Source organism: Procambarus clarkii, chromosome 28 (assembly GCF_040958095.1).
Source record: "Procambarus clarkii isolate CNS0578487 chromosome 28, FALCON_Pclarkii_2.0, whole genome shotgun sequence".
NCBI lineage: Eukaryota > Metazoa > Arthropoda > Malacostraca > Decapoda > Cambaridae > Procambarus > Procambarus clarkii.
In genome coordinates, this window is record NC_091177.1 from 342403 (window position 1) to 356383 (window position 13981).

General features: G+C 44.9%; 1 protein-coding gene across 1 annotated transcript; it reads right to left on the minus strand.

Moving 5' to 3' along the window:
- Positions 1-1673: 1673 nt before the first annotated feature.
- LOC138369319 (trichohyalin-like) lies at positions 1674-3095 on the minus strand. The gene has a single exon (XM_069332546.1). It carries the CDS (start codon positions 3093-3095, stop codon positions 1674-1676), a length of 1422 nt encoding a protein of 473 aa, XP_069188647.1.
- Positions 3096-13981: the final 10886 nt, after the last annotated feature.

Genomic DNA, 13981 nt, shown 5'->3' on the forward strand with positions numbered 1-13981 from the left:
CCTAAGGTGACTCCTGGAGACCTAAGGTGACTCCTGGTGACCTAAGGTGAGTCCTGTTGACCTAAGGTGACTCCTGGAGACCTAAGGTGACTCCTGGTGACCTAAGGTGACTCCTGGTGACCTAAGGTGACTCCTGGAGACCTAAGGTGACTCCTGGAGACCTAAGGTGACTCCTGGAGACCTAAGGTGACTCCTGGAGACCTAAGGTGACTCCTGGAGACCTAAGGTGACTCCTGGAGACCTAAGGTGACTCCTGGAGACCTAAGGTGACTCCTGGAGACCTAAGGGGACTCCTGGAGACCTAAGGTGACTCCTGGTGACCTAAGGTGACTCAGGGTAACATCCCCACTTTCATTAAATCTCCACAATCCTACACCCTACGGTTTAAGAGTGACCTCCAACGGTCCAAGAGTGACCTCCAACGGTCCCACAGTGACCTCCAACGGTCCCACAGTGACCTCCAACGGTCCCACAGTGACCTCCAACGGTCCCACAGTGACCTCCAACGGCCCAAGAGTGACCTCCAACGGTCCCACAGTGACCTCCAACGGTCCCACAGTGACCTCCAACGGTCCCACAGTGACCTCCAACGGTCCCACAGTGACCTCCAACGGTCCCACAGTGACCTCCAACGGTCCCACAGTGACCTCCAACGGTCCCATAGTGACCTCCAACGGTCCCACAGTGACCTCCAACGGTACCAGAGTGACCTCCAACGGTCCCACAGTGACCTCCAACGGTACCAGAGTGACCTCGAACGGTACCAGAAAGACCTCCAACGGTCCAAAAATGACCTCCAAAGGTCCTGAGCAAATTTTTCAGTGTATTTCTATTCATATTCTTCGATTTTGGGAGAAAGTTTCTGGATTAACTCCGCCGCTAAGCGCTTGTTAGCGGTTGGAGGCTTGAGAATATATCGATCAAGTAATGGTGTTCCGGGCACAAAAATCTTGCATGAAGGCCGATAAGCTATTCCGGGCAGGTCATGGGAGGCGAGGCAGGTCATGGGAGGCGAGGCAGGTCATAGGAGGCAAGGCAGGTCATGGGAGGCTAGGCAGGTCATGGGAGGCGAGGCAGGTCATGGGAGGCGAGGCAGGTCATCGGAGGCGAGGCAGGTCATGGGAGGCGAGGCAGGTCAATGCGAGGCGAGGCAGGTAAATGCGAGGCGAGGCAGGTAAATGCGAGGCGAGCCAGGTAAATGCGAGGCGAGGCAGGTAAATGCGAGGCGAGGCAGGTAAATGCGAGGCGAGGCAAGTAAATGCAAGGCGAGGCAGGTAAATGCGAGGCGAGGCAGGTAAATGCGAGGCGAGGCAGGTAAATGCGAGGCGAGGCAGGTAAATGCGAGGCGAGGCAGGTAAATGCGAGGCGAGGCAGGTAAATGCGAGGCGAGGCAGGGAAAAGTGAACTGAGACAAGGAATGAAAATATCCGAGGCCAGATAACATACAGGGACGGAAGTTATCACTAGTACCCTTTGTCTCATTGTAAATAACAAACATTAATAACAATAATACACAAAAATCACATTATCGTGATATATTAATGAGAAAATCACAGCTCCTGTGGATTTCCTCAATAACAATAACAACATTCACAGGTATTCATACCTGTCGGCCAATTCACAAAAATCCTGGCACCTCAAAACCCCCCAAAAAAGAAGTGGAATTCTAAAAATCAGACGTAGTTTAAGGAATAAAAAATTTCTCGTGTCGCATTTTGAGTTGTGGAGCAGCCAAGACCCACATGAAACGCCACAATTCTGTTCGTCTCTCGATAATAGCACCGTGAAGGTGTACCGGGAGCGTTGGCAGCCTCGCCTCCTGCCTCCTCTCCCTCTTGTGGCGTGTCTTCTTGTTCTTCTTGTGCTGCTGCGTCTTCTTGTTCTTCTTGTGCTGCTGCGTCTTCTTCTTGTTCTTCTTGTGCTGCTGCGTCTTCTTGTGCTGTGTCTTCTTCTTGTTCTTCTTGTGCTGCTGCGTCTTCTTCTTGTTCTTCTTGTGCTGCTGCGTCTTCTTGTGCTGTGTCTTCTTCTTGTTCTTCTTGTGCTGCGTCTTCTTCTTCTTCTTGTGCTGCTGTGTCTTCTTCTTGTTCTTCTTGTGCTGCGTCTTCTTCTTCTTGTGCTATGTCTTCTTGTTCTTCTTGTGCTATGTCTTCTTCTTGTTCTTCTTGTGCTATGTCTTCTTGTTCTTCTTGTGCTATGTCTTCTTGTTCTTCTTGTGCTATGTCTTCTTGTTCTTCTTGTGCTATGTCTTCTTGTTCTTCTTGTGCTGTGTCTTCTTGTTCTTCTTGTGCTGCGTCTTCTTCTTGTTCTTCTTGTGCTGTGTCTTCTTGTTCTTCTTGTGCTGTGTCTTCTTGTTCTTCTTGTGCTGCGTCTTCTTCTTGTTCTTCTTGTGCTGTGTCTTCTTGTTCTTCTTGTGCTATGTCTTCTTGTTCTTCTTGTGCTGTGTCTTCTTGTTCTTCTTGTGCTGCGTCTTCTTGTTCTTCTTGGGCTATGTCTTCTTGTTCTCCTTGTGCTGTGTCTTCTTGTTCTTCTTGTGCTATGTCTTCTTGTTCTTCTTGTGCTGCGTCTTCTTCTTGTTCTTCTTGTGCTGTGTCTTCTTGTTCTTCTTGTGCTATGTCTTCTTGTTCTTCTTGTGCTGCGTCTTCTTCTTGTTCTTCTTGTGCTGCGTCTTCTTCTTGTTCTTCTTGTGCTGCGTCTTCTTGTTCTTCTTGTGTTGCGTCTTCTTGTTCTTCTTGTGCTATGTCTTCTTGTTCTTCTTGTGCTATGTCTTCTTGTTCTTCTTGTGCGTCTTCTTCTTGTTCTTCTTGTGCGTCTTCTTCTTGTTCTTCTTGTGCTGTGTCTTCTTGTTCTTCTTGTGCTGCGTCTTCTTGTTCTTCTTGTGCTGCTTCTTTTTTTTTTACTGCTTTTAACTCTTTGTTGTATTCTTCCACGCATTCCTTTCTCGGAAGGGCATTCCAATTTTTAATGAGAAATATTGCATGCTGAGCAAATCTTATCAAGCATCTAGGGATGGGGGAATGGTAGGGAGGCACTCGAGGGGAAAGGGATGGGAACGGTAGGGAGTGTGGGAGGGAATCTGGGGTGGGAAGGGGAAGCATTGTTGTGATTTCTTCTTAATACAAATTTTTCACTGAGGAATTTGTATATTCATTTATTGAATGCGATGTGAAGCGAGGACGCGTGAGAACTTCATATAGTCAAGCTCGCTCTCAGAATTTTCTTGTGTAAGTGCTGGCTGAGTCCTGGTGAAACATTTTCCAGCAGATCTTCCCCGAAATAAAAATTGTGATTCCTTTCTCGGCGGCACCAAAAAGGTGGAAATTCCGAAATCCTTCTTCCTCGCTCTGATGTAAAATAACAAAATGCCATTTCCACGTGGCCAAGGAAGCAGGTGGTGGATGGCGGGAAAAATAATAACCGTCAGCGTTCGTTTCCACCAATCAGCATCTCGCGCGCAAAATTTGAAATGAAAATAGGTGGGGAATCTCTTATGAGTTGCGTTTTTTCGCAGCTGGGGTCCGTCTGGCGCGAACAGTTTCCATATTGGGGCCCACCAGCCCTCTCCTCGGGCCCTCCCCAACCCTCACCTTGGTCTCTCCCCAACCTTTCGGGCCCCTATCCCACCCCACCAACCCGTCGGGGGGTCTACGAGGTTGTTACAAGATTGTACTTGCCTACATGATTTCCAAATTGAGTCGTCTGCTCCAGAGTCTGAAAATCGAGTGTTTCAGTGTGTGTGTTATGGTTGCCCAGTGATACGCCCCCATTTCCACCCATCCACAGTTGTCACTTACAAACACGTGTGTACGTGTTTAACAAAGGCAGTATATGCATTTGTTTACACATGATAATGTATGAACAAATACAAACAGACGTCTGTTTACGTACCCGTCCTCACCTTTCATATATTAGTCTCATGCTCAATATTAGTCACAGTAACAGATATATTGATGTTCAGTGCTGTATATACACTTGTTGTACAACATCTCCCCTGCCTGGATATTATACATTCAATTGATGAACACAGTTGCTCAAAAGCAAGGTTAGGTTGGTTGGTTTAGTCAGGTTTGACCACGTTATATATATAAAATATAATATATATATATATATATATATATATATATATATATATATATATATATATATATATATATATATATATATATAAATATAATATGTATAAATATATTTTATATACTATAAAATAGTGTGTGTTTATCTGTCTAAAGATGTAAGCCAGACTCTTGGGGGCTAGCCTCACTCAAATTTACAGGGGGACTGGTCAGAGGTGTGGGACGGACACAGGCTGGCCGGAATAGGACTTAGTTAAATGCTTTAAGAAATATTATCATTTATAGACGCCATCATAAAGGCGATTTTCATGGAGTAAAGTGTGAAACTATATAGTGTGGTTCCTTTAGAGTTGTTAGTGACTAATATGCTTACCGAGAGACCCACACAGTTGTTTCAGTGCTTCTTATTAATACGTGTCCTGAGAGGACGAGAGAGGGAAGCGAGGGGAGAAGGTTTAGGGGAGGACGATGTGAGGGGTTGAAGGGGGAATGGGTATGAGGGAGGGTCGAGGAGGAGATGGGCTGAAGAGTGAGGAAGAGGGGGATGGTTAGAAAGAGGCTGGAAGAGAACCAGTTGCAACCGGGCACCACTTCTATATATGTATATATAAATGGAAATGTATGTCTGTTAGATTAGGGACACCGGGGAAAATGGTGGGGATGAGAGAGAAGGGTGGGGAAGGGGGCAGAAAGGGGGGGGTGTGAGGGGGAGGGAGATGGGAAGAAGAGGGAGTGGAATGGGGTTGTGGGAGAGACAGAGACAGGCTATCTCGAGCACCGCTTCAGTGTGTGTGTATGTATGTATATATATATATACGCTTCAGTGTGTGTGTATGTATGTATATATATATATATATATATATATATATATATATATATATATATATATATATATATATAATATATATATAATATATATATTATAATATAATATAGACACATATAAATATGTGTGTACCTGAAATCATTTGCAGCCAGATTTTCTTGCAGGGTGTTTCCATATCAGTGAACATCAAAAAACAAGAAACCTCAGAAATGCACGTCAGGTAAAGGGCGAGTGTGTGGAGGTGTGGGAGTGTGGCAGAGCTGGTGATAATCACAGACGCCAGCCCTCATCCCACCCCCACTGCCCCCACCCCACCCCCACACTCACACACACACACACACACACACACACACACACACACACACACACACACACACACACACACACACACACACACACTCGAGTAACTGCGTTTAGCACCTGCGATATAAAACGAGAGCCGTGAGTTGATGACAGAGAACACACGCTGAAGAAGCGTCAAGAGGCGCCTCCTGGAGGGGGTGTGGCGTGTGGGGAGGGTGGAGAGGGCGGCTGTTGACTCTGCCAGCTCCCGGGAATAACATCACCGACCTCTCTGTTGACTCTCTGATTTACACCTGCCCTGATTCCAGCATTCAATTACACCTGAATACACCGAAGGGTTATTTTTTCAAACTTTCTTAAATGCAGAATTTCTGTTCCTTCTCTGCTTCTCTCGTCGGACACGTCTAGGATCAATGTTCTCGAGTAGTGCGTGAACATTTTTACCTCTTCTTATTATTATTATTCATCTCTTTCATCGGAATGGTGTTGATACAGCAAAGCAGTGAAAGCGCAGCGCGAATTAATGATCTCGGAGAAAGAAAAAAAAAGAGGAGTCAGGATCATTTTTCGTCTGGTGTTAAATGTCCTGCAAGAGTTGTGGGACGGGCGCCATACACGGAGAATTGATGGTGCTGACGATAGTGAAGAATATCCCCAAACTCAGGACAGCACGGCCGCGTCGGGGTCCCTGGCCTAATATATCATTCATATCGTGTTTCCATTACATTTCCTCTAGGCCCAAATAAATCCTCTTCCCCCGAGGGCTCTAGCGCCCAGAAGCCCATCATTTCTCTTATTGAACATTTTCCTTTTTCAAGCCGACTGCGCCACCACATCGCCCTGCTCTGTCCATCTAATCTGACTTGGGAGGGGGTCTGCGCTCCCCATCTGAGTTCCCCCTTTCTAATATCCTTCCTCTGATTGCTACAGCAGCGCTCCAGAATTTCCACTTTCAGAATTCAAATGTCAGAACGGAGAGCGACCTGGCGATTTAAAAATAGTCCTTATCTTCCAGCAGTGTAAGGGAGAGAGTCCCGTGCGTTGACGCGGGGTTTACGTCACCTTTGACTCCTAATCTGCAAATTTTCTATCAGAAGCCACTCGTCCTCCCCGTCTTATTGACATTTCCAATATTTGTCTATTTCCTGTCGACACGGTTTCCATGGCAACCCCGCTGGAAGCCTGGCGGAGCTGGACGAGGATTGGTCAGTTGGTGATGCAGGCCGTCGAGGATTGGTCAGTCGCCACCCTGACCGCCGCCCACTTGCCAATGGGGAGGGGCCAGTGCCGAGGGGGAAAAGGAATCAATACACGCCCTGGTCACCCCAAAGCCACGCTTCAAACACCTGCTCACGCTTACGCCCACAGAGAAGTTGCGTGTCTGTTGCCAGACTTCATGCTTCTTGAAGCGCCATTATGTTTGCCTGCAAATATATTGTGTGTTCGATAACAGAACACAATCGCCCTCAATAAAGATATTACACAGGAGGTTGGCGGTGTGAGGTTCCGTACTACTTGCATCACGTTGCACAGGAGGATGTGGAGTCGGGCCCAGACTCCGCCTGAATTATTATTGTCATTATTGATGAATGTTGCAGGGACGACGTTGTGGTGTTACCGTAACGGGGTACATGCGGCCGCCGTACCGAGGGGAGGGCGAGTTGCTGGCCGTACGCCGGCCCTCCCCGCCGCTCGTATCCCTTACCTGAGCCTTTGATCAATAATTCGGTTCAATTAAAAAAAATGTGTATGGGAGTGGGTAAAAAATTCACGAAGGACATGAATGAAGATATCAAGTCACTAATTAACACAGGTGCATGTCGGCCTGCCCCCCTCTACTCCCAGACCCCCGATCCCTCGCCTTACGCACCGTCACGACACAAAAAAGTTCTTACATAAAACTATAAAATCAACATCATCCGCAAGCTTCCAAAGAAAAAAAATCCCCGCTGAGTACCCAAGTGGCAAAATTTCCCCTCCACCCCCAGCTCTGTGGGGGAATTTCCTAAACCTTTGCCTTCCTTTGGCCAGCCGCGTCTGCTAATCTGGCTTGCCTGTGAATATTTTAAACAGATTTTTCTCTCTTTGTTCCACTCATAAATCTCATAATTACACTCATCAACACACTCGTTGCCGGGAGAAGGGGTGGCGGAGGAGCAGCTTACGCCATCTATTGAGTGCGGGAGGAACTGGTGGCGGGCCCGGCCAACAGGTTGCCAAGCGGACGCGTGGCTGCCTCTCTCTCCTTAACGGCCGCTGCTCGCGTCTTTATCGCAAACTATTGATGCTTTTAATTACTTAAAATTTAACCGTTTAAACTTGTATAAATATGATACAAGTAAATTATGCGTGAATGTATAAATAGTTATATAAATCAAGGGTGTTTCTGATAGTTAAGACTATCTATGGACCAAAAGTCTTGTTCTTAGCACACTTCATGTTGTTAATTTCTAGACTGCTGTTATCCACGTAATATTAAAATTAGAGAATACTGATACAGAGATAAAACCTGACAGTGTTTTGACAAGGGAAACCTTGAGGTTAGCACCATAACATGGTTGATCAGCTGGTCGTCACTCTGCGACTCAAAGTTCTTAACGGTTGATGTTGGGCCATTCAACCTCTGAGGGTTATTAAGGCCACGCAAGTGTTTACTGACCAACTGGCTAGTGTACCGTTGTCCAGAGCTACAGTACTGTGTCGGGGGATACACAGGTATGTATCACGGGGGGATACACGGGGTATTCTTATAATTCTTAATTCTTATAATTCAAATAATAATTCAATTCTTATACCATGTCGTAGCTCAGTCGATTAAGGCAGCGTCTGGGATGCTCTCGGACGTAGGTTCGAATCCTCGCCACGGCCCTTGTGGATTTGTTCATTTGATAGATCACGCTATTGTGATTTCTGTGTGTAGTGTGATACACGAGGTACTTCTCTCCGTCAAGTTCTTGTGGCGCTGCCTTGAAATAAACCAATTTTTATGGTCATAATAAAATACACAATAGCAATTGTTTGTCGCCAAGATGAAACTTAGATGCAAATCTAATTTTGTATAACAAGTTGCTATGAATTAATATATTTGGTAAATTATTACCAAGATAATAAACTTTTTTAACTTTAACTTTTTCTCTTTTTTTTTTAATGAATAGTTAATTCGTTCTAACAATTATATATCATTTTTATATGAAATAATGTATATGTTGAACAAGATCTTATAGCTACAGCCTGTTAATAAGAGCAAAACAAGCTTCTCAGTGACATAATTGGCTACTAAGTTAATACATGTTGAAAATTCAGTAGATTAATTTTATGTTCATTTATATATGATTTAAAACATTTATATATGTTAGATGCATAATAATATTGTAAAATATTTATAGAAATTAATTCTTATAATATATTTCGCAGAGTAAATGATAGATACCATTCTTATCAATGGTAAGAATGTTAAAAATATAATGAACCTGGTCATAATAATATACAGATTTCCTGCATATTATTAAAACCAGAATTTCTGTATAACATTCGCTGCTTTGACAACCTCTTCATTATTAGGAGTGAATGGCCTTTTTAACTGGCATAATATTACAAAATATTTATTTTTAGTTTATCTTTCCCCATTAAATATACATTTATTTAATATAACATCATTACAACCTTGTGATGGCCCCTGGAATCAGTGTCTCTGCGGCCCGGTCTCTGACCAGGACTCCTGGTTGGCGAACTGGTCAATGGGTTTGTTAGCCGCCGCTGCCCGCAGTCTCACAGCCCGGTTGATCAGGTGGACTTAAAGGTGCTTATCGACTTATCTTTTGAATTCCGTGGGAGGTTGGCTAAGTATTCTCCTTATATTTAAAGATTGTTGAAATGTTTTGGGCCCTTATTGTTGACAGAATCGTCTTCAAGCGTGCCCTTTGCGTGCCTTAGCGTCTCCTAGCGTGTCTTTTGCGTGCCCTAGTGTTTCCTGGCGTGCCCTAGCGTGCCCTAGTGTCTCCTGGCGTGCCCTAGCGTACCCTAGTGTCTCCTGGCGTGCCCTAGCGTGCCCTAGTGTCTCCTGGCGTGCCCTAGCGTGCGCTTTGCGTGCCCTAACGTCTCCTAGCGTGCCCTAGCGTCTCCTAGCGTGCCCTAACGTCTCCTAGTGTGCCCTAGCGTCTCCCAGCATGCCCTAGCGTCTCCCAGCGTGCCCTAGCGTCTCCTAGCGTCTCCCAGCGTGCCCTAGCGTGCCCAAGCGTTTCCTAGCGTGCCTTTTGCGTGCCCTACCTTCTCCTAGTGTGCTCTTTGTACCTCATTGTCAACGGGGCCAGCTTTCACTTCTTGCCGTGCCTCCTGGTCTCACGAGGCTTCACAGATTTGAAATCCAGTCCCTCTAAAACTTTCCAAGTATATATTATGTATTTCTCTTGTCTGTGGTCTAGAAAATACAGTTAGAGAATTTTTAGCATTCACAATAACCTAAATGGTTTATTGGATGGATTCGAAAATCATTTCTACAGCTTGGAATGAGGCTGTTAATGCGCGACAACATTCCACCCTGGAGAGCAGAAGTGTCTTATAATCACTGGTCAGGCACCTTGTGTGTGAAAGGTTTTTGTTATCCAACCTTTCATTTTTCTGTCAGCTGTGTGACAGCTAATTTATTGTTTATTTTTTAAGTAAGGTTTTCGGACATGGTCACTCCCAATTTTTTTATATTGCTTTTTCGTTCAATTGTGTGATCTCACTGCGGTATATGTGCTTTCCGTTTTTATATTTTCCTTTTTGCCATGGTGCAGGAGCTGGAACTTGTCTTCCTTCAACATCGTAGCCTGGTGGATAGCGCGCAGGACTCGTAATTCTGTGGCGCGGGTTCGATTCCCGCACGAGGCAGAAACAAATGGGAAAAGTTTCTTTCACCCTGAATGCCCCTGTTACCTAGCAGTAAATAGGTACCTGGGAGTTAGTCAGCTGTCACGGGCTGCTTCCTGGGGGTGGAGGCCTGGTCGAGGACCGGGCCGCGGGGACACTAAACAGCCCCGAAATCATCTCAAGATAACCTCAAGATATAACATGTCTTCTGTTTCCCAATGGAAGACCGAGTTAACATCAGTTTGAAGGTTTGCTGTGTTCTCTGTATTGTCTACTTCAATATCTTAATGTAATTTGCAAAGGATGATACGGTACTATCGTTTGTGTTCTTGTCTGTTTCTGACGTAAGGAGGAAACAAATACTGGAGCAAGAGTACTGTCAGTGGAGGACTGAAATTTTCAGGGAGGATGACAGCTGTTGACTGTTATACTAGACAGTGATGACAGCTGTTGACTGTTATACTAGACAGTGATGACAGCTGTTGACTGTTATACTAGACGGTGGTGACAGCTGTTGACTGTTATACTAGACGGTGGTGACAGCTGTTGACTGTCATACTAGACAGTGATGACAGCTGTTGACTGTCATACTAGACAGTGGTGACAGCTGTTGACTGTCATATTAGACAGTGGTGACAGCTGTTGACTGTCATACTAGACAGTGGTGACAGCTGTTGACTGTCATACTAGACAGTGATGACAGCTGTTGACTGTCATACTAGACAGTGATGACAGCTGTTGACTGTCATACTAGACAGTGATGACAGCTGTTGACTGTTATACTAGAAAGAGATGACAGCTGTTCCCTATCATACTAGACAGTGATGACTTGCCTTTCACTGTTAAACTAGACAGCAAGGAAACTGTTCACCGTTGCACGAGACAGAGGTTCGTTCACTGCATTGCAGGAATGATTCCAGCACTGTCCAGGCAAACTTAGCATATTGCACAAGCGGTCAGAGGTGACAATACAAAAAATTTTGTGCAATTATTGTAGATCTTAATGGAATTTGACCTGACCGGACCACTTGTCAACTGGTGGTCATTAACGCTCTAGAGGTGTGATTTTTTTTTAATTACTACAGGGCGACAGTCTGGCGCCTCTCATTCTGACTGACTCATGTACTATGTGAAATATTAACTAAACACCTTTATGGTGTTACAAGTGTACTGGATATTCTTCCTGGGTTTTAAGGACGGCAGAATGCACTCTAGTAATAGTTATTACTGGTCGTTTCAGTGTGTGTGTTTAATATGTAGTGCTTCGCCCATGTCTAATCGTCGTTGTATCTGTCGATTATTTTGGTCTTGTTGGTCAATATAATTCTGGTGATCTAGTTGGGGACATAGATGCCCTCTCTTATATTATATATTATATGTCTGTCCACTGAACGCTTATGCTACACATAAGGGGCATAACTGGCCGACCCCTCACAGTGTTCAAGAGAGAACTGGATAAGCACCTCCAAAGGATAGCTGATCAACCAGGCTGTGACTCATACGTCAGGCTGCGAGCAGCCGCGTCTAACAGCCTGGTTGATCAGTCCAGCAACCAGGAGGCCTGGTCGACGACCGGGCCGCGGGGACACTAAGCCCCGGAAGCACCTCAAGGTAGGTCCAAAGATGGAGGCCAGACGCTTAGGGCTAGCCTCACGTAAATAGAGGGGGGGGGGGCGAACGGTGTGGAGTACGGAAACGGACATTGGCTGGTTGATTGATGAAGATTAAGCCACCCAAAAGGTGGCACGGGCATGAATAGCCCGTAAGTGGTGACCCTTTTGAGCCATTACCAGTATCAAGACCTGATACTGGTAATGGCTCAAACGATTCATCGTCGATAATGGTGATTCATCGTCGATAACGGTGATTTATCGTCGATAACGGTGATTCATCATCGATAACGTTGATTCATCGTCGATAACGTTGATTCATCGTCGATAACGTTGATTCATCGTCGATAACGTTGATTCATCGTCGATAACGTTGATTCATCGTCGATAACGTTGATTCATCGTCGATAACGTTGATTCATCGTCGATAACGTTGATTCATCGTCGATAACGTTGATTCATCGTCGATAACGGTGATTCATCGTCGATAACGTTGATTCATCGTCGATAACGTTGATTCATCGTCGATAACGTTGATTCATCGTCGATAACGTTGATTCATCGTCGATAACGGTGATTCATCGTCGATAACGTTGATTCATCGTCGATAACGTTGATTCATCGTCGATAACGTTGATTCATCGTCGATAACGTTGATTCATCGTCGATAACGTTGATTCATCGTCGATAACGTTGATTCATCGTCGATAACGTTGATTCATCGTCGATAACGTTGATTCATCGTCGATAACGTTGATTCATCGTCGATAACGTTGATTCATCGTCGATAACGTTGATTCATCGTCGATAACGTTGATTCATCGTCGATAACGTTGATTCATCGTCGATAACGGTGATTGAATGTTACTCGACCATATTTTGCTGGGAGAGAGGACGGGAAGGACAGAGGAAGATAGGGAGAGGTAGAGAACAGGAGGAAGATAGGGAGAGGTAGAGAACAGGAGGAAGATAGGGAGAGGTAGAGAACAGGAGGAAGATAGGGAGAGGTAGAGAACAGGAGGAAGGCAAAAACGGAAGAGAAACAGTCAACTGGGAATAGGAGGGAGAGAGCGAAAGAACAAGAGAAATGGAGGAATGAAAAGGCAGGAAGGGGGAAGAAAGAAGAGTGAAAGAGGAAACAAAGAGAGAGTGTGTGGAAGGAAGAGAGATGGAGAAGGGTGTATGGAGCACGAAAGGGGGGGAGGGAGAGGGCGGGGTGTTCAGACCAGGGGGGGAGGGGGGCTGTTGTGGAGGGAGGGAGGGAATTGTCAGGGAAAAGTGCCAAGCTATTACAACTATATAGCACTTGGAAGGGGTCAGGATAAGGATTTGGGATGGGACGGGGGAAAGGAATGGTGCCTATAACCACTTTGAAGGTCGGGGATTGAACGCCGACCTGCATGAAGCGTCCCGGGCACCGCCGCGTACCGGATCTAATACTGCACACGACAGTTCACCCGACCACTGTACATGCGGGGCCTGGGGGGAGCTGGGTTATCCAAGATGCTATATACTGTAAAGTAATATAAATTATTATATTGTCATATATATAATAGTAATATAGTCATAGTAATATAAATTGTCATAGTAATATAAATTGTCATAGTAATATAAATTGTCATAGTAATATAAATTGTCATAGTAATATAAATTATTATATTACCTCTTTCTCCAGTCTGACACCTCCAAGCACGGTGTAATGATAACAGTATGTATGTATCTAATGTATGTATGTATGTATTCTAATGACCCGAGGTGCTAGACAACATTTTAACGACCGAGTGGGTTTTAATGGAAAAGCCAGCAAGTGACAATGGTTGCTTTGTGCTTCTCAGTTGCCCGAGTGTGTGAGGGTATTAACACTCTCTCACTCACCCACTACATTGTACCTTCTCATCTACACTTCTCCTCATGAACATTGGTCAAATGTTCGTTAATCTAGCCGCAAAACCTCACTAGTTTGTGGATGAAAACACTTTGCATCCTCAGGCTATGCCGTCCATGCCACGGCCGACAACACATACGAATTCAGTCGTTTTAACGTACAGTGTATTCCACCCATCCTCCTGAAGTGATAGATCGTTGTTTAGAGCAACTATTTGGTTGAACGTGCCACTATTTACTGTTGAGCCCCTTTCCAAAAAAACAGTTCACGTTTTGCGCTATTAGTAAAATAGGCTGAAGAAACAAAAATGAAAGCCTTGAATATGTAGTATATATTAGGCCTGGGATTGCTTGGACAGATTAGGTTCATTAGTTACGTTTCCAATTTTTAGGATGCCATTTGGACTAGTTCAGTATATGTTGGTCTGTAGAGCTAA

Excerpts from the sequence above, each read along its gene's own strand:
- LOC138369319 (XM_069332546.1), bottom strand. The coding sequence starts at position 3,095 with ATGCTTCCCCTTCCCACCCCAGATTCCCTCCCACACTCCCTACCGTTC.